General features: G+C 42.4%; 1 protein-coding gene across 1 annotated transcript in view; it reads left to right on the top strand.

The window, feature by feature from the left end:
* The first annotated feature begins 440 nt into the window (after positions 1–440).
* pde4ba (phosphodiesterase 4B, cAMP-specific a) overlaps positions 441–22,855 on the top strand; it is a 171,025-nt gene continuing 148,610 nt past the window's right edge. Inside the window, exons 1-2 of the mRNA XM_080770937.1 lie at positions 441–467; positions 20,242–20,339. Of these exons, the coding sequence (XP_080627063.1) occupies positions 20,298–20,339 (42 nt within the window). The 5' untranslated portion in view covers positions 441–467; positions 20,242–20,297. The remainder of the gene's footprint in view (positions 468–20,241; positions 20,340–22,855) is intronic.

Raw genomic sequence — 22,855 nt, forward strand, 5'->3', positions numbered from 1 at the left:
ACGCTGATTTCAGATGCTTTTTGATACAAGAAAGCTGTTCCCTTACAAACACTACACCACGTTATCCAACGAGGTTGTGAAATGTAATTGATAGCCTAAACAACATCCTTTTAGAATTGGTTACAAGCGTTAATTCAGTTTCGTTTTACTGTTCATTCGGAGAAAGTGGAGAAAGTCGAGTCTCCAAAACGAGAGATGATAGCCTACAATTAATGTGAATGAAAAGAAGAAAACAGACGCCGACGAAACATGTTCCGTGAAGAGTCGGGATAAACCTGAACGAGGATCGTTTAAGGGGAGATTGTGGAATAAACTCGGAAGGACGGATGGACAAACGCAGTCACTGTTGTGTTGGAGCTATTAATGCATAATTCTTGACAGCTGTCTCTTGCTCCATTGAAAACAACGCCAGGCGTCGGGAATTCCCTTTGTCCCCCATGTGCGACGGTTGATGCGCTGCTGAGAAGGTAGGCAATCAAATATTCAATGCATATTCTTTAGTATATATATATTTTATCCATATAACTTAATATTAACTTATCTTGTGGTGTTTATTAGCTTATATTTAAAACTTGCGTTTAGGTTATTTGGCCTCCTTTGAGTGATTGATTGCCTATACTTTATTAACTGTTTGCAATTAAAAGGGGAAAATTCCTGTAAAGCTTTTCAAAAACATAAATAGTGTGTTTGTGTGTGTGCGTGTGTGTGTGTGTGTGTGTGACAGTGTGTGTGTGTGTGTGTGCGCGCGCGCTTGTGCGCGTGTACGGCTATTTGCCTAACATTGCTGTAGCAGTATAGTACCGGTAGTTCACTTGGGATCAGGCTGTTGACCAACAGTCCTGCATAATTGATGATCTCTCTGGGTGCACTAGCTGTTAGCTGTTATATAGTCTATATGGGGAGATAACGGTGTGTATATGGCATCATGGACAATATAATTATAACAACAAACATATTTTTAAATGGTACTATTTGTGACCATTTGTATCATTTTGGGTCCTTGATATAATTTTTAAAAAAGTTTGAGAGCCACTGGCCCACTCTTTTTTTTATGACATTTCTTCCCTGGCATTTTGTCCCTTTTATGTTTGAAGGCACTTTGTGGTTTGGTTTCTGAGGTATATAGGCCTATATCGTATAATGCTCAAAGTGGCCACACATGGCTTAGGAAAGACACTTATTATAACCAAACTCTTATTGGTACGGCTGTAATAGATAAATGTATACCTCCTAGAGCTATCTATTAGCCAAATTACAGCAATTTAAAAGGATGCTGGTGGGATATATTACTTTGCACCTATCTTCATATACACTAATGTTCTTGATAAAATAGCACAATTCTTTTCTACTCGATCTGTGTCTCATAGGAGCCTAGGGGTGGCCACAGCAAACGAACGGTCGCCCCTGGTTTTGAGTTGGCGACTGATGTAGCTGGAAGACGGGTTTTGAACTGCCCACAGCCCTCATATGAGACACAGACAGAGTAGAAATTAATTACATTTTTATCATGAACATTAGTGAGGACCAATTTTATGAAGATGGGTTGAAAAGTGGTGAAGTCGTCCTTTAAGGTCTATGCATACGGCAGTTTTTAGGTGACAACCTAAACCTACTCACCGCTGTGGTTGGGAAAACTATGACATGACGTCATTGAACCGCGGTGATAAGCGACTCACAGCTCACCCCAGAACATCTCTCTGTTTTTACTAAACACTGCAGTGATTGCGGTGGTTAGGTTATCACCTGTTGATGATGCTCTATTTTCAATGTACTAAATCTGCCTGTTATTGACAATGGACATATGGGTATATACTGTGTATTCAGGGAAATATTGTATTGAATTGACTTTTGAGGTGACTCTTTAGGCGGCACAGTGTCGCAGACGGTAGCGATGTCGCCTCACAGCTAGAAGGTCCTGGGTCCTGGGCCCAGCGGGGACGCTGTGGGCGACGTGTTCTCTTCTCCGCGTCATCAGCGCCCATACCCTACCTGTGGGGTTGGCGAAAGGGCCTTCTGTGTGGAGTTTGCATGTTCTCCCCTGTCCCCTAGGGTAGGTACCCTCACAAAAACATGCAGTAATCCTAGCCTGGTCTCTATACTGCCTCCCCCTCGTCAGCCTGATGGAGGGGAAAGGAACTGGTTAGAATAACGTGTTCCTTTCACACGCTATGTCCTCCCGGATAAACTCCTCCCTGTCAGGAGATAAGAATCACTTTCATCACAGTACATAGCTATGAATATGACTATGGTTTCACACTATTATTTTACATTCCACAAACCAGAAGACGGAGCGCTCTGGCCACGTTCTGTTGTTTAGACAGATATCTTGTGTTGTGTTTATAGGCGGTTGCGTCCCCTCTCAACCGAGCCCGGTCGGGCAACTCGAAAGCAAACTCCACCTGCCCGAAAGTTTTATTTACCTGCGAGTGGCAGGTGGGCAACCCTTAGTGTCAATGCCTGGGAAACAAATGGCAGAGAGAGGGAACCAAGAGATGTTGTGACTCTAGCCGCACACCCATCTTCATATAGTGCCTTTAAATAAGGCAACAAGAGTGAATCTATTTTCTTTATTCTTGAGCAACATTGAGTGAAGCTCAGCATAATGGGAATTTCATCTTGGGTGAAATGTGGAGGTTACCCTTCCAGATGATCACACCATTAAAAAAACACAACAGCCATCTAATGTGAGGCACAGAGGCAGACTGGCAGGCGTTTCCATGCTGCCTCTCTCGCATGTCAATCTTCAACATCCATCTCCATTTTACTCACTCACTCTCTACTGTCATGTCATTATGTTCTCCTCTGTGCCACTCTTTGTCTGCCATTCTTCACATGGCCTAGCTGTCTTTTGCTGCTCTAGTGTGCATTCCCATGCACAGTTCGGTTCAAGGTTCTTTATTATTTGTCTCCCGAGGAAGAAATTTGTCTTAGACAAAGGGCCCGCATGCAAGTGTAGCCCTTATGCCCATGTCGCCGCAGAGCAGCGCCAAATACATCTTTCTTGCACATCAGTGGCAAGCAGTTCTCCTCAAATAAATTGAAATAACCACCTTGTCGTTAATCTCTGTCTCCTCTTGTCCTTTCCATCATTCCCATGTGCCCCTACAGAGGATAATGTAACAGTAAGTTCCGTTCTACCCCAAACTTGGTGTTCATTGATCTGTTGGCTTTACAGTCCATGTTTGAAAGTGCCATGTCATTGATCTAGGAGCAAGTCTCTTAGTGACCTCCACTTTATTCAATGTCCACATTACATGAGCAATTATCTCTACTCACTCTAATTCTCATAATGGACTTTTTCTATTTACAAATATTTAATCAGTTACAGTTCTGCAGTTCTGATTTCACTGTGCACTGTTTAACCACTTAGGCTAACAAATAGTGAAAATAACAAATCTACAAGCTCACAATGCATTGCTTAATGGATCGATTTTGTAACCCATTTTTCACCCCTCTGTCAATTATCTAATGTGATCGTGGGCTCTACACACCCTCCGCCAACCTAGTCCCCATATATGGGGGACATGGGGAGAGCAACGGACTTGAACTCATGCTTCCTTCATGCCTGAGTGTCCAAGTTGCTCCTTTGCACCTGACAGGGGGGAGTTTCCCTGGTTGGACGTAGCGCGTGGAACACGTTATTCCAACTAGTTCCTTTCCCCTCCATCGGGCGCCCCGGCTGGCCAGGGGGAGGCAGTTTAGAGACCAGGATTACTGCATGTTTTTTGTGAGGGTACCTACCCTAGGGGACTCGGGGAAAACATGCAAACTCCACACAGAAAGGTCCTTTCGCCAACCCCGCCTCGGGTATGGGCACTGATGACGCGGAGGAGGAAACACACCGTCAGCACCCACAGCGTCCCGAGTGGGAATCGAATCCAGGACCTTCTAGCTGTGAGGCGACAGCAAGTTTTTACTCTTATGACCCTGTAAAAGAACAAATCTTACGATTCTGTCGTTCCTTTCTATGGGAAGTGGAGTTTATAGCTCGCTTTTGAGTTGAAGTTCAGGACACACTTTGGCAGGAACAGCACACCCCCATCTAAATAGTCAGTCGGGAGTCTTTGAGATATAATCTTTCTGGTCCAAACAGATTCAACAACGTATCTCTGGCTAGTACGCGAGGCTAATATCTTATCTAATTGATACAACTTCCATGTCTTCTCCAGAAACATTAAGATTCTAATCGGATGCAGTATAGTCTAGAGAGAAAGGGAAATTACTTTTACCCTTAAGTCAAGTCGTGCTATGGATTATAATTTGCCCATGTTGTGAGCTTTTCCATTTGAACTGGAAGTCCAAATCCAGTGGAAACAATGAATTGACCTGTCAATCCTGGAAAAGGTCAATCCATCAATTTCACCCTTAACGGTGATTACTGGCTGACTGCGTGCTGACTGCAAACCTGTAACTTTGGGGAGCGCTGGTTTCAGTTCATTCAACCTCCTTGAAGAGACATTTATACAAGCGCAACAGTATTGCGCAGTTGATTTAATAGCTCACATCGCATCGCGGATGCAACTGTTGTGAGCCTAGAGGTCTGCGTGCGCGACACCATCGCAGGACGAATTATATATTATACTTGATGGGCTGCAGCTGCGCGTGCAGCCATGGACAACCAGTCTCTGCTGCCGTGACCATGGGCGCACCTCCCGTTCTTATGACAGCGACTGGAGGTGTGGTTTTGAGCCACAACTTATTTGAATTGGTATTATTGTTCAAACACAACAGAAACCAAGGATTATATATTTCAAGGCAGTACCAAAACAGTAGAGGGTGGGAGTGAGAAAAAAGAGTCGTCTCTTCTCGTCTCCTCAGCGTGCATGCATTATAAAATTAACCCAACGTTGTTGTCATTTGTTTTTTTGCACACAATCATCAGAGTTTTAGCAGAAGCAGATGCATCATGCATTTACCGGTCTTGGCTGAATGGAATATTAACAAGGCGCGACACTCGATGCTCGTATAAACACTAAAAGGCTCCTACTTTGCTCTCTTCTTTATCCATGTGTGGGGAATGGGATACACAGGAGAGTTGTCATGGTTGCTTTAATCCTTAAATATTAATATTTGATTTGAGCTTTGCTAGTTCCTCGTTGAGGTCAACACTGTTGTCGGGATCCGTGATCGTGATATGAAGTCTAATTGCACGCCGGTGTTTTCATTCAAATCAGCACAAGGCAAAACCATGCCTGCATGGTTTTGCCTTTAATTGTGTGCCATGGGGCTTGAATTGTGTGGCAAGTCTTGCGCTGCTGATCCTAAATTAGCATAATCATCACACGTAACACAGCCGTTCGTGTCGCTGCAACACTAACCTGATCCTAGGTCAGCCTAAATGATCACACTTTAAACAGAACCTTTCCCCCCGTTTTTCTCCTCCACAGCGATGCGGAGCATGAGCGCACATGCAGCGACAGAGAAAAAGAGTATAGCCTCAGTCAGACTGGCACACAATCACACACTGAATGAATATTTTATTAACATTTGCAACAACAACAAAAAAGCACAGACAGTTCACACACACAGTAGCCTACGGGTCTTCTCGGATCCACTCGGATATTACACATAATGATTGACAGACTTGAGATCCGAGGGGGAGGGTGTTGTCCAGGGGTTTTATATTTTTTTGACTGCTAGGTGTTTTTTTGTTTTTTCTTTTCTTGTCTTTTTCTTTTGTGTAAGTCATGTGAATTTTGTATGCTTTATTTAAAATCATAAAAAAACTTTGATGACAAAAAAAAAAAGAGATCCGAGGGGGATACGTCCGATTCCGACCCTGCCGAGTGATTACGTTCAAACACGACTCCGACATGAGCGGGTCTCGGGTCAACCTGCGTATTTTCGGAGTCGGGGGACCCGGTGAAGAGCTCTAGTGCACAGTGGGACCAGGCGCGCATCTACAACCGCAGCGCACGAATGAGAGTTCCAGGTGGGCGTGCAGGTGCTCGTCCTCGTGCCAACCAGCGAGTGTACGTTTCTGGCCAAGTGGCAGGGGCCCTACGAGGTGGAGACGCGCATCGGCCCCGTCAACTACAGAGTGAGGCAGCCAGGCAGGCAAAAAGCGCACCAGATATACCACGTTAACATAAAAAAATGGCACCCTCCTGGCACTATTCCCCCCAGTCTCTCACTCACCACCTTCTCCCCGCCTCCCCCTGTCCCCATAGGGGAAGACCTGTCACCGGCGCAGCGGCAGGACATCCATGAGCTGCTTAGCCGGTGCAGTGACCTGTTTTCAGAGCGGCCCGGGCGCACGCACGTCATCGAGCATGACATTGAAACCACCCCCGGTAAATGTGTCCGTCAACGGCCCTACCGTATACCCGAGGTGCGCCTACGGACGTTTCTACTCTGTTATGCTTCCCACACACACGGGCAGATGCAAAAGATGCTCACAGACGGTGTATTTGTGTAGGCTAGTCATTAAGCAGCAGGAGGACGTTTGTCAGCAGCTCAACCAAACCAAAACAAACGTCCAACATAGATAAAAGTAATTACTCACCTACTGCTGCAGGAAGTAATAATCCATATTATAAATAATTATGGCTGTGTGGTTTAGCGACTACCACTATGACTATGAGAGGAGCACGTAACTTTGGGAAAGTCTCATAGTATTTTGTTTACAACTGAAACGGACTTCCTGTGCACTGACTTCCTCTTCAAAATAAGAGTCACGTGTAATGATTCGTCAACACTAGTTTTATTTCTAAGTCTACTTACAGGACGTTAACATCACATTTGCGTTCCTTTTGAATGCCTGTCAGATTTCTCTACATAACTGTCTCAGCTGCAACTGTCTCAGCTGCAAGGCATGCAATGCGCCTTGCCGTGCAGAAAACATTTTGACGACGTAAGCGCACAGGTTGTGTGCCCCCCTGATTATTAATAACATCTAAACATGTAACATAACTAACATGTAAACACAACATGAACATAGTACTCTTATTATGCATATCGCATTCTCGCCGAGATATATTTTTCGAATGGTTCAAGCCCATTAATTAAGATTCGAGTGCCAACCCTAACGAGCGATCGTTCGAACCCTGAATGTTCGGGGTGTGTGTGTGTGTGTGTGTGTGTGTGTGTGCGTGCCCCCTGCAGGTGGTCCCCACTATTGATGGAAACACACTGGTAATGGTTCAAAAGCTCAGTACGTATTGCTGTCTGTGTGTACACATGGTATACTCTATTAGTCTGGCAGAACCCAACAATCTCTGGTAAAGATTTTCCCTGAATGGAACACCTCCAGATAACCATGAATAGTTGAATACTCAAACATAATATTTTAGGTCAAAGATTTGTTTCAGTCATGCTGAGATTTCCCACAGCTTGTTTTGTGCTTCATCCTGCATGCAGTGCCTGCTTATACTCGGACTGTGAGTCATTCTGTCTATATGAGCAGACTTTTGGTCCTCATTTGCATTGTGAGCATTGTGATTTCTGGAAAATAAAGTCAATAAACTTGGACACCATCTGGCCAATCAGTAATGTACCGGTATATCTATTTGTCTGAGTAGTTAGAAGGTGAGATTTGAAAAATATCAGCACATTTTGTGAACTGAGCTGTTTCTGAGGCTTTATTTCTTGGACAACAAAAGTGCAACAATTAGGAATTGTCTGGGCTGTTATTCCCGGAGGTGGAGGAAGGTTCCTTGCCCTGCAACCCCTCTACCGCTCTCTTCTGCAATTCCACTCGATCACACTTTCTCAATCAATCTTTCACTGCCATACAAACACACACCATTTTCCTCTGCTCTTCGTGCTGGTTCAACTAATACATCCATTACGTTTGGGCTTTAGAGCCACATGCAGGCATTAGCTTGATGCGTTAGTATCGACCATACAGGTGAAAGCCCACTTAAACTCCCCAGTGATGTCAATCTTATGATGGCTGAACATGCCACAGTCTGAATGAATGGTAATGATGTGAGGAATGAAGGTTTCTAGTAAAACTATGGATGAAGGCAAGGAATGAATACCTGGGGCAGTTTGAAGTCTCCCCTGATTAACTGTAACGACCACCACCATCATTGTAATCTATTTGACAAAAGTGAATTAAAAAGGCTGTGGATCCGAGCTACTGGTCTTCCACTTTGGTACAAACAAAGGTTCATGGGTGATTGTTGCTGTTGTGCTCTGACTCAGTCTGTGTTGTCATTTTGTCAACCTGTCATTTCACTTGTAACTAATGGCATGCTAACAAAATGAAGCAGGAATATAATCAAGGAAACGCTGCAGGTGTGTTTGTTTCACACTGTGGACACATTTGTGGACATACAGAGGAACAGACAATTATTCCAATATTGTTTGCAAACTAAATTGTTTAACACTGTGGTTGTCATGGTCTGTTACACTCTTTCTTTGTCTCTTCACTGCTTGATGTTTTGTTATTTCACATTTTAGCTTCATTCTTTTCACATTTTACCCCATTTCTCTTTTTATAATCATTTGTTAGTGTTTATAGTGCAATTCATGGGTAGTGAAAATAATTCCACCTTTACCCTTTAAACTTGATGTGACAATAAACTTTAAGTTAAGTGTTTTTTTTATATATTTCTTTTTTCTGCCTTTATCGTTAGGATGAAGGTAGACTGACAGGAAATGGGGAGAGAGATGGGGGGGTAAAGACATGCTGCAAAAGCTGTCTGGATCGGGAGTCGAACCCGTGGCACGCCGTTAGGCTGGCTCGGCAGCCTAGGTGCCCAGACGGTTGAGCTAACCTAAGTTAATTGTTTTGACAGTCACAAACTGCAAAACTTCCAGCCATGGTCACTGGCCCAGAGAAGATTAGCTCCTACCTGGTTTGATTGTTACTTCAACTCATGGTACTCATCTACAGTAGCTGCACATTTGAACTTACTTATTTCAATTAATTCTCAGTCATCTATCTCTCTCTCTCTTCTGGGGACTCTCACAGGGCAACATGAATTAGCAGGATAATTATTTTCATCAGAGGCTGAAAGTAAAAAGCTGTGTTTCCCTCTGTCTCTGTGGTTGCGTGAGTTGACAGTGACAAATGGTTGTAAGTGTAAGTGATGAGATTATTTTTTGTAATTGAGCTGCCGTGCATAAGAAGGAGATTGATTGATCTTCTGGTGAGTGACAGCATAAATGTAAATTGTATGAAGATGCATGGCATCATCCTGAAGACATCAAGCTAAAACAAATGTATTTGTGAAGGGCCTTAAATGAAACAAATGACCTACATGTACTTTGTCAAAAAGTGTTTTTCTTAAATCACGATAAAAAGGGCAGTACAATAGAAAATGAATTTCATCCTCAACCTCACCAAGTTCACAATAGCTACATAGTCTTTGATCTAATTCTGTTCCAGTGTACCGCCCTGTATATTCCCGAGGGGAACTGTGTGCAAAGACATCGTTGGCTCTTAGATAATCATACACAACATATTTTTCACATTCATACACAGTTTTAAACTGGCAATATGTACATAGTTTAGGTTTGTCATTGATTTCTTCTAACCATTTAACTGTATTTTGTCGTGGCCAATTCTTTGGATATCCCCACATCCACCTTCTGTTTGTGGATGTACAGATGCCCAAGTCCATGCATGCTCCTGTGCCCAATAATAACCTATTAGAATATCCCACCTGAAAATCCTACTACCATTCTGTCATCTGGTAGATCAAGCATTCTGTTTCACAGGTTTATTACATTCATTTTCCACTGTATGTCTTCCACCCTGAGCCTAGCAACGTGAGCCGGGATTAGGCTGTGTCCTGGAGGGAAGGTTGTATAGCAGTCTTACCAGTTCGTTTTGAGAGGTTTGTAGTTTTGTCTTTAGTGACTTGGGGGGCGTTAATGAACCATGAAGTGCAAGCATAGTTAAAATAGGGCTGGAGTCTGTAGGGCTGTCACATCACAGCTAGAAGGTCCTGGGTTCAATTCCTGCCAGGGATGCTGTGGGCGTGTTCTCTCCTCTGTGTCATCAGCGCCCATACCCTATAGGTGGGGTCCATGAAAGGGGCTGGCCTTTCTGTGTGGCGTTTGCATTGTTCTCCCTGTGTCCCCTAGGGGATGTTTTTACCCTCACAAAAACATGCAGTAATCCTGGTCTTTGATGGAGTGGAAAGGAACCGGTTTAATAACGTGTTCCTTCCACGCGCTACATCCTACTGGGGAACCTCCCTCCTGTCAGGTGATAAGAAGCAGCCTGCTCACTCCTCATGCATTGAAGGAAGCATGAACTCAGTTCGGGGGTCTCCCCCGGTTGGCAGACCAGTAGCGCCCAAGAAGCTTAGGCAAGTGGCACTGGGTGAAAAATGGGTTACAAAATCATTTAAAAAAATGGTCTGGATTTGAGCTATAGTACTCCTTAGTGTGCTCCTTGATGAACGAGGAGATCCTACCCAGAAATGTTGTTCTTTGATTGACTGATAAGTAACTTTGGATGTCATTTTTTCACCAGAGGCTTTTATCAAGAACGCAGCGCAAATTAGTAAACTTACATTGTCGCTCTCAGCAGTCAAACCCAGGGGCCTACTTAGGTTGGTGTTAGACCCAAATAAGGATATCACCTTGAGATGTATCTTGTTTTCGAGGAGGTCCAAAATAGTTATCAGCCATATATACCTTGTCTAAGTTAAACGCAATTTTCTGTCCATTATCCCTTTTGTTCTTTGCTCTCTCTCTCTCTCTCTCTCTCTCTCTCTCTCTCTCTCTCTCTCTCTTGCCCTCCACCTTAGTCTCTTCTCTCTATCTTGACCAAATTGACTACTTGAATGTACTCTCGATCAGTGTTATTTATACATTGTGTTGGCGTTAGCGACAGCATGTTGGCACCGGAAATATAATGTATTGTAAAGTGTGTCTGAATAATCCTGTGAGGGATGGGCTGCGAAAGGTAGCCAGACACGGAAATAATATCATTCATTCATTCAGTAGTACAGCAGTACAGCAACCTAATAATCTGTCTGGTCTTGAAGATACTCAGGGGACCGGTGCCCATGATGGAGCTGACTATACTTTCTCCAGTGACAGACGCCCATGGAGGTCCTCTGACCTTGTTCCCTCTAAATTCGACACAAACATGGCAGAAAGGAATTCTATTATACCAACAACAACCTAAAACAGCATGGCTGTCCTCAAAATTCAGAAATTACACAGACCGTAAAACATGTAATTCCAATTACTCACATAGTGAAACATCCCTTCCTCACTAGGGTTAGGGTTTTTAAGCATATCATTACTTATTTATCTTCCAACATATCTCTCTCTCTCTTGCTCTCTCTCTCTGTTTCATGTTTTTAATATAAAGGAGTCAGGTGGTGGTATAAATTGGCTTCTTTCTGTTCTATGGGGAGTACCCTTAATCCCTTACCCTCCTTAATTGTCTATCCACATCAGTATGGGAATAAACTGGCATTTAAAACAGGAATAAAAGAGACAATTTGGCCAAATCAACTGTTTTCTTTTGTATTGGACTTTCATGAAATAAAGATGTGCATACAGTACAATCCAGAGTTTTCATTCTGAGAGAGTGTAGTTAAATGAACACTCACTCACACTCACATCTATATACATTTATGTGTAGTACTAGTGAGGGAGGGAGACTGCCTGGGAGATGGAAGAAGGTCTGAGCTCATCAAAAACTCCCTCAAGGCCACGTTCCCATCTTTCATTCTCTGTGAAGAGAATAATTAACCCCCTGAGACAGAACTGAATGGTTGGCTGTCTGAAACCTGAGTGTGATCATTGATGTAGATCAATGTTTCTCGACATCTGTCACGGCACCCAAAGTTGGGTTGTGACTCGTGTGTTAGGATTTAAAGTGGGTCCTCATTTTTCAGAGGAAACCATTTAACCTACTGGTTATGTGAAAATCGGGATTCCCGGTTTAAACTTGGCGATTCATTCACCTGAACAACTTATTTGGACAGCTGTTGCACGATGCCCTTGTCTCCTCACCATTGAACAACATTTAATATAACCACAATATTGTACAACCCATGTCCCCCTCTGGGCTCACACCTTAGAGTATATATGAATAGAGAGGACACCCGAGTTCTCCTTCCATCCACTTGCATTAAGTTGCTCAAAAACGCATGAGGCGATTTCACTCCTCCTTCCGTGTAGGAACGGAGTGCATTCTGGGATGGATTGGCCCCAAACACAAGAACGCGCTGCCGTTGAACGTGCACGAACGCGAACGAGCGTGCTGCCGTCGTGAACGTGCACAATGATAGTCAACGGACCAGCGCGTTCATGTGTTTGGGGCCAGGCTGCAATACCTTAATTCAGCCACTATGTCCATTTCGCCTCAGGGTTTCCTCTGGGTGCCTTCTCTATTCATATATACTCTATGGCTCAAATTCTAACCATTTAATAAACACAGAGGGTTATATAAATGTGCAATGCAAGGCAGCTTTTTAAAGCACCTACTATACCCCTGGACATCTGCGTGTGCTTTAAAATGGATTAATGCTGCTGCCGGATAAAGAGGATTCAAAGCAGGAAAATTATGTATTCGAAGGAATTAGAGCAAGCGTTTTTAATTCGGGAGCAAGGACGTCAAATTGCATTTCTATGTTCTGTAATTGTATATAGCATTAAACTTGAGTTACTACAAAAAGGGATTTTTTTCTGATTAAATTTCATAATTTCACACTAATCTGTATTACTGAATATATTTGAGGTATTTGAAAACGAGCAAAGAGAGGCGTGATTAAATATTTCTACACTTCTCTAGAGGCTGAAAAATGTCCAACTAACTGGTTGAAACACAAACTAAACTAATTGTATTTATCTCCGCTGCTCTGTGAGCTCACCTTTTACTGTATAGAATTAGCGGCTAAATATAAAATGTAATTAATGGTTTAGGCAAATCAGGATAAAAAATGATCAGAAAATGATATACTACACAAATTAGTAATTGGTGCTTAGGCATCATGATCCTCAGCTTGTGTTTATCACTTTTCAGAGACCCTTTTTTGATTGATTCAATACTTTTATTAGTCAGAAATGTAAGCGGCACGTGGCACAGTAAGACATTAAGGCTAAAATAAACACAAATGTCCTGGGGACTTTTTTGTGGTCTTATGTTTTCAGTTAATTAACATAGCATAAAAAATACAGTATGTACTTTGTACAAAGGAGAAAAAGGAAAAACAACGGCAGTGATGGGAGTTTATGTTCACCTCCCCTTGTGGCCTCCTGATGTTTTTTCAGGCCAGTTTTGAAATGGGTGCTGTCGGGACATTCCACATTTTATAGTATCAGAATGAGTTGAGAATGAGAATCTACATTTGGATGGTACCAGATCATGGTCACTCGCTCTAGTGTTACGGCTGTGGGTGTCATTTGGATGGTACCAGATCATGGTCACTCGCTCTAGTGTTACGGCTGTGGGTGTCATTTGCATGGTACCAGATCATGGTCACTCGCTCTAGTGTTACGGCTGTGGGTGTCATTTGGATGGTACCAGATCATGGTCACTCGCTCTAGTGTTACGGCTGTGGGTGTCATTTGGATGGTACCAGATCATGGTCACTCGCTCTAGTGTTACGGCTGTGAGTGTCATTTGGATGGTACCAGATCATGGTCACTCGCTCTAGTGTTACGGCTGTGGGTGTCATTTGGATGGTACCAGATCATGGTCACTCGCTCTAGTGTTACGGCTGTGGGTGTCACACACTTTTAAAAAGTAGTTAGATAGTTATGAGGGTATTAAGGACGATGAAGCTGGATACCAGTTATAGCCGTTGTAATTGGAATTTAAACACTTTGTCGATTCTGCTGCTGCTACCCCTTGGCCATGGGGTGATTATCTAAATAAACCGTACTCTTAAATCAGTGCTAGATACTAGATAGGACAATACTGCATGAATAACTACAAAATTATTGACAGCATTAGTTATGGTTGTACAACAAGATGCAATATTTGTGGAATTGGTTTGCCGAATGCCTTAGCTGAGTACCATGGCTAATGTGACTCTAGACTGCATCCAGAGCTCAAACAAATCACAATCTGTTTTGCTTCACAAAACCAGTGTCAGTGAGTTCTGTAATTGTTTTCATGAATCAAATTGACACAGACACAGGCAAATAGAAAGACATATGGACATTCTATTGATGTCCCGATCACGTTTTTTTCTCCCGATCCGATTCCGATCATTTGATTTTGAGATCTGCCGGACTGCCGATACCGATTTTTCTCACTCACGGAACAACACAAAATTCCAGGCTCTTAAACAAATACAGGCAAGCAGGCTGACAGACAGGACGGAGTCAGTGAGATAGACAGACAGACAGACAGACAGACAGACACATAAAGCTTGTTATCTCTCTGTGTGGCAGGTACATGATATGCTCTGTTGAAGCCAGCTCCCATCGGAGTCATGTTACAAGAACTAAAGTGTGAAAGATACAATATAAGCTGTGATGTCGTGTTGAGGGTGTCTCCCCACAGATACTGAAATGTACAGCTGGGAAATGTAGGTTTGAGCAATTGGGTAAATCTTAATAAATGATGCGAAGCCTGCAAAGCTAGTTCAGGCAGGCACTCGTGAGTGCGCCTACCTGATCAGGTGGCTAGTCTCATGCACTCTTTACCTGTTCAGAGTGGCTATTTAAACCTATCTGCCTACCTGCTCCTTCCTGGCTTCTCTCCCGCTGTGCGGTCGTGCGCCGCTGCTGCTCCTCACAAAATGAGGAAATGTTGCTGTTCTGTTTTGTTGTTTTTGTTTATTGCTTGGAAAATGTTGTATTATGTTGTACTGTATCTCGACGACACTGCAAATGAGGGAAACCTCAATGTCTCTCGAGAATAAAATTAAGGATTGAATGAAAAGTTCCTCCATCTTGAAGGACATCTTGTAATTTGCTTGTTGAGGAGAGTGGAGCCTCCCTGAAAAAGACGTGCACAGGCCTAAAACTCCAGCCCTATCCCAGCTCTGACCATGTGTTCAAGCCCTAGCACAGCAACGTCATAATTATTTTTAACACAAGCCCAAACTAACACCTAATCACTTTAATGTCTCTCTGATGTTTCTCTGATGCGTGCACTCTGAGGCATGCTCTCCGATACATGCAACACAGACCGAACACATGTCACATTTGCTAAGACTTTAACTTGCAGTTTTACTTGCAGTTTTATTATTCCACCGATATAAATGCTCACACATTAAAATGGCTACCAACTGTCTTTTACAATGACTCATGCATAACCAAAGCCATGCCATCCAGTGGATATATAAAAAGCCAAGTTACTTGATCCAGCAGTAAATTGGTAAATGAACATTCACGAGTGCCACTGCCAAACATTTTCACAAAATATGAATAGTGACTGTCCATCACAGAGAAGCATACGCAGGGGGGGGCTGCTTATGCTTCTCTGTGATGGACAGTCACTGAGACAACCAGTGTTTTCCAGTGGTAAAACGTGAGTCACTGACTTCACACATTCCATGTCATTATCATGTTGATTACCAGTGGGTTGTATAAAGATGTGTTCCTCTGTGTTTACCTTTAGTCTGAGGAAGAGCCTTGTGCTCAAAACGTCAGTCACTTTTTGGTGCAAGAAAGGGATCTATTCTATAGCATCGGAGCCCTCAGTGTGAAAGGGATCTATTCTATAGCATCGGAGCCCTCAGTGTGCCAGCGTCCTTATTTTTATTCACTTCCTGGCTTGCCCACATACATAATTGTATGTGTATTTGACTGAAATACAAGTCAAATAGAACCCTAGCCAGACTGAGAAAGAAAATTCCAAAGAACGTAGCGAATCAGTCTGGATTCCAGGCTAAGGGTGTCACTCACTGCTGGCTCCCCAGTCACATTTACACCAGTGGCTTGATAGCTTGTGATGTATTTATTTGCGGATAGCAGCGGATGGATGGCATCTCTTTCAGTGGCGCAGAACATTAAGAGCTGGTAGAAATTTGGCAAGAGGAATATTGCTAGTGGCTGAGTCTAGACTCTCATCTAGACATGATCAATTCTGGTGATGGTGCCTTAAATTAGTTCTCCAGCTATGCCACAAAAAATGTGGAACGCCCTACCAGTCTTAAAGGAGTGTTAAATCCTTACTCTCCTTTAAAACTACTCTAAAAGACCACTTACAGGTGTAAGTGGTAAGCCCTTGTAAAAAGTAAAAGCCTACCTGTCCTATACCCAAGGCCTGTCAGTGTTTCAACTAAAATGTTAATGTCGAGGGCCTAACCACCGCCAAAGTTGAGGTCATGCGTCACCTGTTTGATTCCAGAAAAAGTACTCTCATGTTTGTTGAAGTACCAATATTGCAATACAAGTGAATGTCCAGAATTCAAAATTTACTTGAGTAAAAGTATTTATCAAAAGTATTGCTATAAAAATGTACTTAAAGTACCCAAGTAGAAAGTACGGATTATACAGAATGTCACTTTCACAACTTTTCAAATATCGCATCATGAACTTAGTGGAGTAAAAGTATTGGAAATTGGAAATACTCAAGTACAAATGCCTCAACATTTTACTCAAGTACAGTACTTAAGTAAATGTAATTAGTTACTTTCCACCACTGACTGATTCCAACAGGGGGCAGCGGTTGTGCTCCGGCAGGAGACTCACTGCACATCTGACAACATCCTCCAGGCTATTGGATTAATGAATTAAATATACTTCCCCTAGCTGTGTGTTCCTGTAATCCCTCTGTTCTTGTTCACAAGTTGCCCTACAAGCACGTTTTTATTAAACCAATTGAAGGAATGGGTGGACCAAAGGCAACGAATTGACCAGTGCATTGATAAGTCTGATTAATCGCATAATGTATGTATTGTATAACACATCGCATCTTTACTTTTGATCTGAAGTCATATCGCCCAGCCTTAGGTGGCACCTTAATTAGATGTGAAATATACTTACACATGTATGGATCCACGAGAGACTGAATGATTAACGGTTCAATTAAGGGACATAGCAGCCAGGCCTACGTATATTTCACATTGTGTTTTGACGTCTGTGATGTTCTGTCAAAGGAAATTAATTAAAAAAATGAATTAGTGTTGCAATAACGTTACAGCAAATGCAGCAAATGCAACATGACATCACATTTTCTGAGCAAAGCAAATTGAAAGACAATAAACGAAACAGAATAATCACCTCATAAGTCATTGATGTTGCTTCAAAACTGAACTGAAGCAAGGATGTCTCTTTTGATAAAGCAAACGATGTTCATAAATCTCATCCTTGTATCTCTCCCTTGTGTAGGCCTAATTTAAGCTCAAACCACACCAGCTGCAACTCCTTGGAACAAAACCGTTTTAAGGTCATTTTAAGGTCAACCACACCAATGCAAAAAGTTGCATTGGTGTGGTTGACCTTAAAACGGTTTTGTTGCAAGGAATTGCACCTGGTGTGGTTTGGGTTTCTAATAGACGTGATGTGCTGTGAGCTTGTAGATCTGCTAGTTTCACTATTTAAATAAAGACAAATATAACATTATTGAGGTATTTGGTCAAAAGTGTTCTTGTTTTATATTTGTTTGTCGATTTGTAGTGAGGTTAGCCCGTGACACAGAGAAAAAAATAGGTTACCTTTCTGCGTTGCTCCAACTCATTTTGGATGGTCTGTGCCACGCAAGCGACACTCCAACATAGAACCAAGCTCTCAGATACAGGATTTGATGCCTCCAGTGTGGCTGCATCCTTTGTAAATACAACACGCACGTCTGACGGCCTTTAATTGACCTCTTGGCAAACAGTTTGTGATGTTGTGCGGTTGGCGTGACCGGCTCTTCCGTGTCCACAGTTTGACTTGCTGAAGGAAAGGAACGGGCAGGTCACAGAAACCTTGTGCTAGCACTGAGACGTGTTGTACCTCATTATACTTAAGAGATATGCCTGCCTGAGGCTGTTTCATCTGGTCCCATTGGGCCAGTCTGAAAGTCAGCTTATGACTAAGTTATCACCTGTGTGTGTGTGCGTGCGCGCGTGTGTGCGTGCACACACACTCTAGCCCTAGAACACTAATGCTGGGTGATTTTCACCCGGACAATTATGTTTAAATGTGATTTTCTTAATGTTGCTGATGTCTGAGGTGAGTGCGGAAGGTGTGTTTCCCTGCCCACATCCCTATTTTTTTTCTACAGGCAGGTATTCAGGTGAATTTCACCTGGCGTTGGTGATAGGGGGTTAAAAAAAAGTGTGAAGTGAGCAGTGCAATTGCACTGCTCACTTCACAGGGGTGTGATTTTTATTATTATTACAGTATTAGTATTTTTCTTATGAAAGCAGAGAGTCTTCTGTTTCATACGGTATATAGTATGTACATGTCGCTATAGGCCTTATTTTGTGAATAATAGTTATTCGGGTCCATGCCTTCTCTAAAGTTCTCTGGTGGGCGCAAGCTGCATTCAATAGCCAATTAGTGACAAACTGTACATGGGATCAACGTGTATTTGTTTTCCTCCTAAAAGTAGACATTCAGGGCTTTCATTCGGTATATGGTTTGTATAGGATATTATTTGTGCTCAATTTTATATCGGTCTTTTGAACAAAAAAAACGGAACTGAAATGTCTGTCAACTTCAAGCCTCCATATCTCTGTTGTTTTTTTTCACGAGCAGCGTGCAGGCAAAAGCAGGTGTTAGAAAAAGGTCAATATCTCCAGAATGGAAGATGGTAGAATCATATTTTTTTAAATTGAAGGGGACAAGTTAGGCTTTCTTTTGATTTATGCGGTGTGATTCTCGCTATAAGAGGCCCCTCGCTGTGGGCCCCCAAAAAAGTTCAAAAATCCCATGTTAATCCCCTTAGCACCAGAAATCCTTGGTCCACTAGAAACTGTAGCACACTAAGTGTTATGTACACTGACGGATGTTTGGATAATAAATTAACATAAAATGTAAGATATATCCTGCCTCCATACGTGAGTTTGATAACCACATTTGAGGGATTACTGCAAAACCATGTGTGCACCGTATGATCTTTCCTCCTGATCTTTTGAGTGCTTGGATCTTATCTATTCTCCCCCGTTGATCCTTGTAGCACCACCGTTCTACATTTAACTTATATCTCCCTTGAGCACCTGGTCGGTTCTCTCGTTTCTCATGTTTATATGTATACAAGAACATTCACCCAAAAGCACGCTCGCCCCGGGTCAAATCCTTGGACCTCGGAACAGTCACCACCAGGTAATCCTAAACGTAACTTCAGTAAAACTATGTCTAAACAACCTAACCTTATTCCTAAACCAACGTAATGTCAGTAAAACTATGCCTAAACAACCTAACCTTATTCCTAAACCAACGTAACATCAGCAAAACTATGCCTAAACAACCTAACCTTATTCCTAAACCAACGTAGCGTCAGTAAAACTATGCTTAAACCTAACCGTCAGTCCCCACTCTTGCAATCCAACCCCCCCGAGTAGACGCGGTTATTTAATTACAGCTGTTTTTCTTTCCTTCTTTGAAATGACATGTTTATTCATTGTGACATGTCAGTGGTTAGGGTGCATGAATACTGCTGTCAGATATTTGAGCTGATGCCCGACAAAGAGTCCCCGGTTCAATTCCCGGCTGGCCAGATGATTTGATCTGTCATTCCATTTAATCTCTCTTTGTGTTCCCCCCCCCCCCCCCCCCCCTCTCTCTCTCTCTCTCTCTCTCTGTAGGCTTAGAAATGCACCCCAAAAATGTATAAAACATGTAATGGCTGGCATCAGCTGGGGGAGACGTTGAAATGCAATTAAGCCACAACTGAGCTGAGAATGGTTGTAGAGTAATTTTACCACGGTTGCTATGCAGCTTCTTTTATCAGTTAATTATTTTTATGGAGCCTAAGTCAAGGCAATTATTGCATGGTGCTTCATGACGGGTTTCATTGTGCAGTAGGGCAATGGAGCAATACTAAAAGCAGGCCATTTGGAGTACTGTGTTCTCCCTCAGGAAGACAGGATAATGATGACTGCGAATGGCGGATGCTCAGGGTCCTCCTCGGAGGTTAAAAGTAGAGTGGTGCTACAAGGGTCAACGGGAATATACATACATGTTTTGCAATGCTCCCTCAATGTGGATATCAAACTCTTGTGACAAAGATATGTATGGAGGCAGCTAGGGTATATCTTACATTTGAAGTTGATTTATTATCCAAACATCCGTTGTACATTGAACAGTAAAACATACGGTACACATTAGATCTGTGAGAACAATCTATTATAATTAATAAACACAGATTTGATTTGAAAAGACTGATTGGTCTGGCACAAACCATCTCAACCTATATGTCTATGTCTTTTTCAGGTGTGCACGTGAGGCAGGCTCCTGGAGGACGGTGGGAGGGAGATACTCAAAGGAAGATGAGGAAGAGCAGGAGTGTGCTCTCAGTGTCCCCCAACGATGTAAGTCCCATCGTTTGTAAACGTTTGTAAGCTATTTCCCATTTGGCTTGGTTCTATAGTTACAGTATGTAAAGTAAACGGAGGTTGCATGTTGCAATCATTACACCTCCCTTCGCAAACACATGCATGTTTGAAATCCTGTTCGTTAACCAGTGTAGATAGTACAATAATAGTGTTCTTATGGGAAGTTACAACTGGAGGTAGTTCTTGTGCGTTATCTGAGCGGGCTAACTCAATTCTGTTGAATTGCTGATATTGTGAAATTGCTCAAAAATAAAATCTCACTAGTTTTTACTTTATCGCACGGCGGTGTCACACGGTTAAAAATGGGGATATAGATATAAAAGGCTCACATCGTGGCAAGGATGCAACACGTTGAGGGCTGGTAGGGCTGCTCTTTCTCATATGACGAAGTATGTAGTAGGGCCGGCTTGCGTGGGTAAGACGCACCATTTCAGTCATTGGCATTTCAGTGCTTGATAATTGCATTTTATCATGTTTTAAATTTGCTTTATAAATAAACTGTTGACCTAGCCCTCTAGTTTGCTCTGCCCCGCCTCTCTAACAGGTGGTGAATATTAAAACCCACAGGTACCTGGCTGGCATACTGAGTATACAGTATGTTCAGGCTGAGTCTGACTCACTTACTGTTGATGTGCAACATATGCCCCTCTCCAATACCTTAAGCACATACCACGCACACACACTCCTTCTGACTGCATAATATAGCTGCTACTTGTGTATTGTACAGTCATACATAATACATAATACATACATTTGATTGTGAACGCACACACACACACACACACACACACACACACACACACACACACACACCACACACACACACACACACACACACAATGGTTGTGGGTGTATTCAATCTCCTCTCTCTGACCTTCTCACTCTGTTTTTCTGTCTTTCTCTTCAACAATGGTCTATTTCCATCATTCCCTCCCTCATAATTTCTTTTTACTGTGTTTTTATCATTGTTGCCTGAAGGTTGTGCTATATAGAGTTTTCATATGTGTGTTTTTCCCCTTGTATTTAAAAGTGAAGAGCAAAGACTGGCAACCGAAGGCTATAGCTTTTAAAGGTTTCATTTTCATTTATTTTTATTTTTATTTTAGGTTTTATGACCTCAATTACATCCACACAACCTGAACTTTGAACATTCCGTGGATTTTCTGCGCCTGGGTTTTTCTCTGTATGTTCTGAAGCCTTTTTAGCTGCAATGAAAACAGCCAATAATCCCTCAACAGTGACATCTGCTGGCAATTTGTTATGTCATATATGGGATTTGTGGACTCTTACATCACAGTGCAATTGAGCTCAGAAAACCTTAAACCTTTTTGTCACGATCCCTTCAAAGCAAGGTAGATTAGGTTAGGCAAAAGTGATTGCAAAGTTGGGTCGGCGGTTCTGGGCAACCGAATAGCCGATATATACCTTTTATATGGACATGGTCAGTTCTGGACTACCACACGGCGGGCACTTCACTCCCTGGCCTGGAGTTCTTGGAGCCGATGTGCATTGGATGGATATATTAGCCCATTCTGACCTGAGATCAGATTCATAAGAGGTTTCCACTGGACACACACTGGTCTGATGAACCCATTCTGACCTGAGATCAGATTCTAAAAATGTCAGTCGTTCTTCGAATTTTTCAAAAATAGCAGACCTACAAGCTCGTATCGCGCCACTCGGTGGCGCGATATGAGCTTGTAGATCTGCTATTTTTCAATAGCTAAAGCATAACATGATGCTAACACCAAAATGGGTGCCCGGTCAGAATGGGTTAGTCAGTGGCTAGCTCAGGTCCATAACTCTAAATACAACGCTTCTGAACTGAAGCGGTCAAAGCCAAGGAGAATGTTACATTACTAATTCACCATCGAGTAGCCTCTGCACTGTCTAAATGTCACACTCACATGATAGAACAGCAAGATAAAAACGGATAGTCTGTCTGTCTGTCCATCCATTCATAAAAAATGAATTGACTATCTATCTATCTATCTGCATACCAAACTAATAGTCTATCAGTATAAAAACAAATTGATTATATAGATTATATAAAAAATATGATATCCAGATGAATATCAATATTGTGATCATTTCTGAAAAGATATTGTGATATATTTTGTCATATTGCCTGCCCCTACCCCATATCACTTTATTAAAGAAAAATCACACCTGTGTGAAGTGAGGGGCACTCTTATCATCATACATCATGTTTTAATTTACGTCATATTTAGCAGAATTTCGTTATCGCTTGGACACCCAGCAACATAATCCATATCCACTTTTGTGCCCAACCCAACTTCCCAAGACCATCTGTAAACAATTCCCCACACTGAACATAATTTGCTGTTCATATATTCAGAACGGGTAAGGACTAGTATACACAAGACCAGTAAACCGCTCCGGATTCCAGAGAAAGCTGTAGTACACATGCCCAGCCTGTAGATGGCCACGCAAAAAAGATTCCAGAGAAAGCTGTAGTAGGCTATAATATT

Source organism: Protomyctophum bolini (assembly GCF_963924005.1).
Source record: "Protomyctophum bolini genome assembly, chromosome: 8".
In the NCBI taxonomy this organism is placed as follows: Eukaryota; Metazoa; Chordata; class Actinopteri; order Myctophiformes; family Myctophidae; genus Protomyctophum; species Protomyctophum bolini.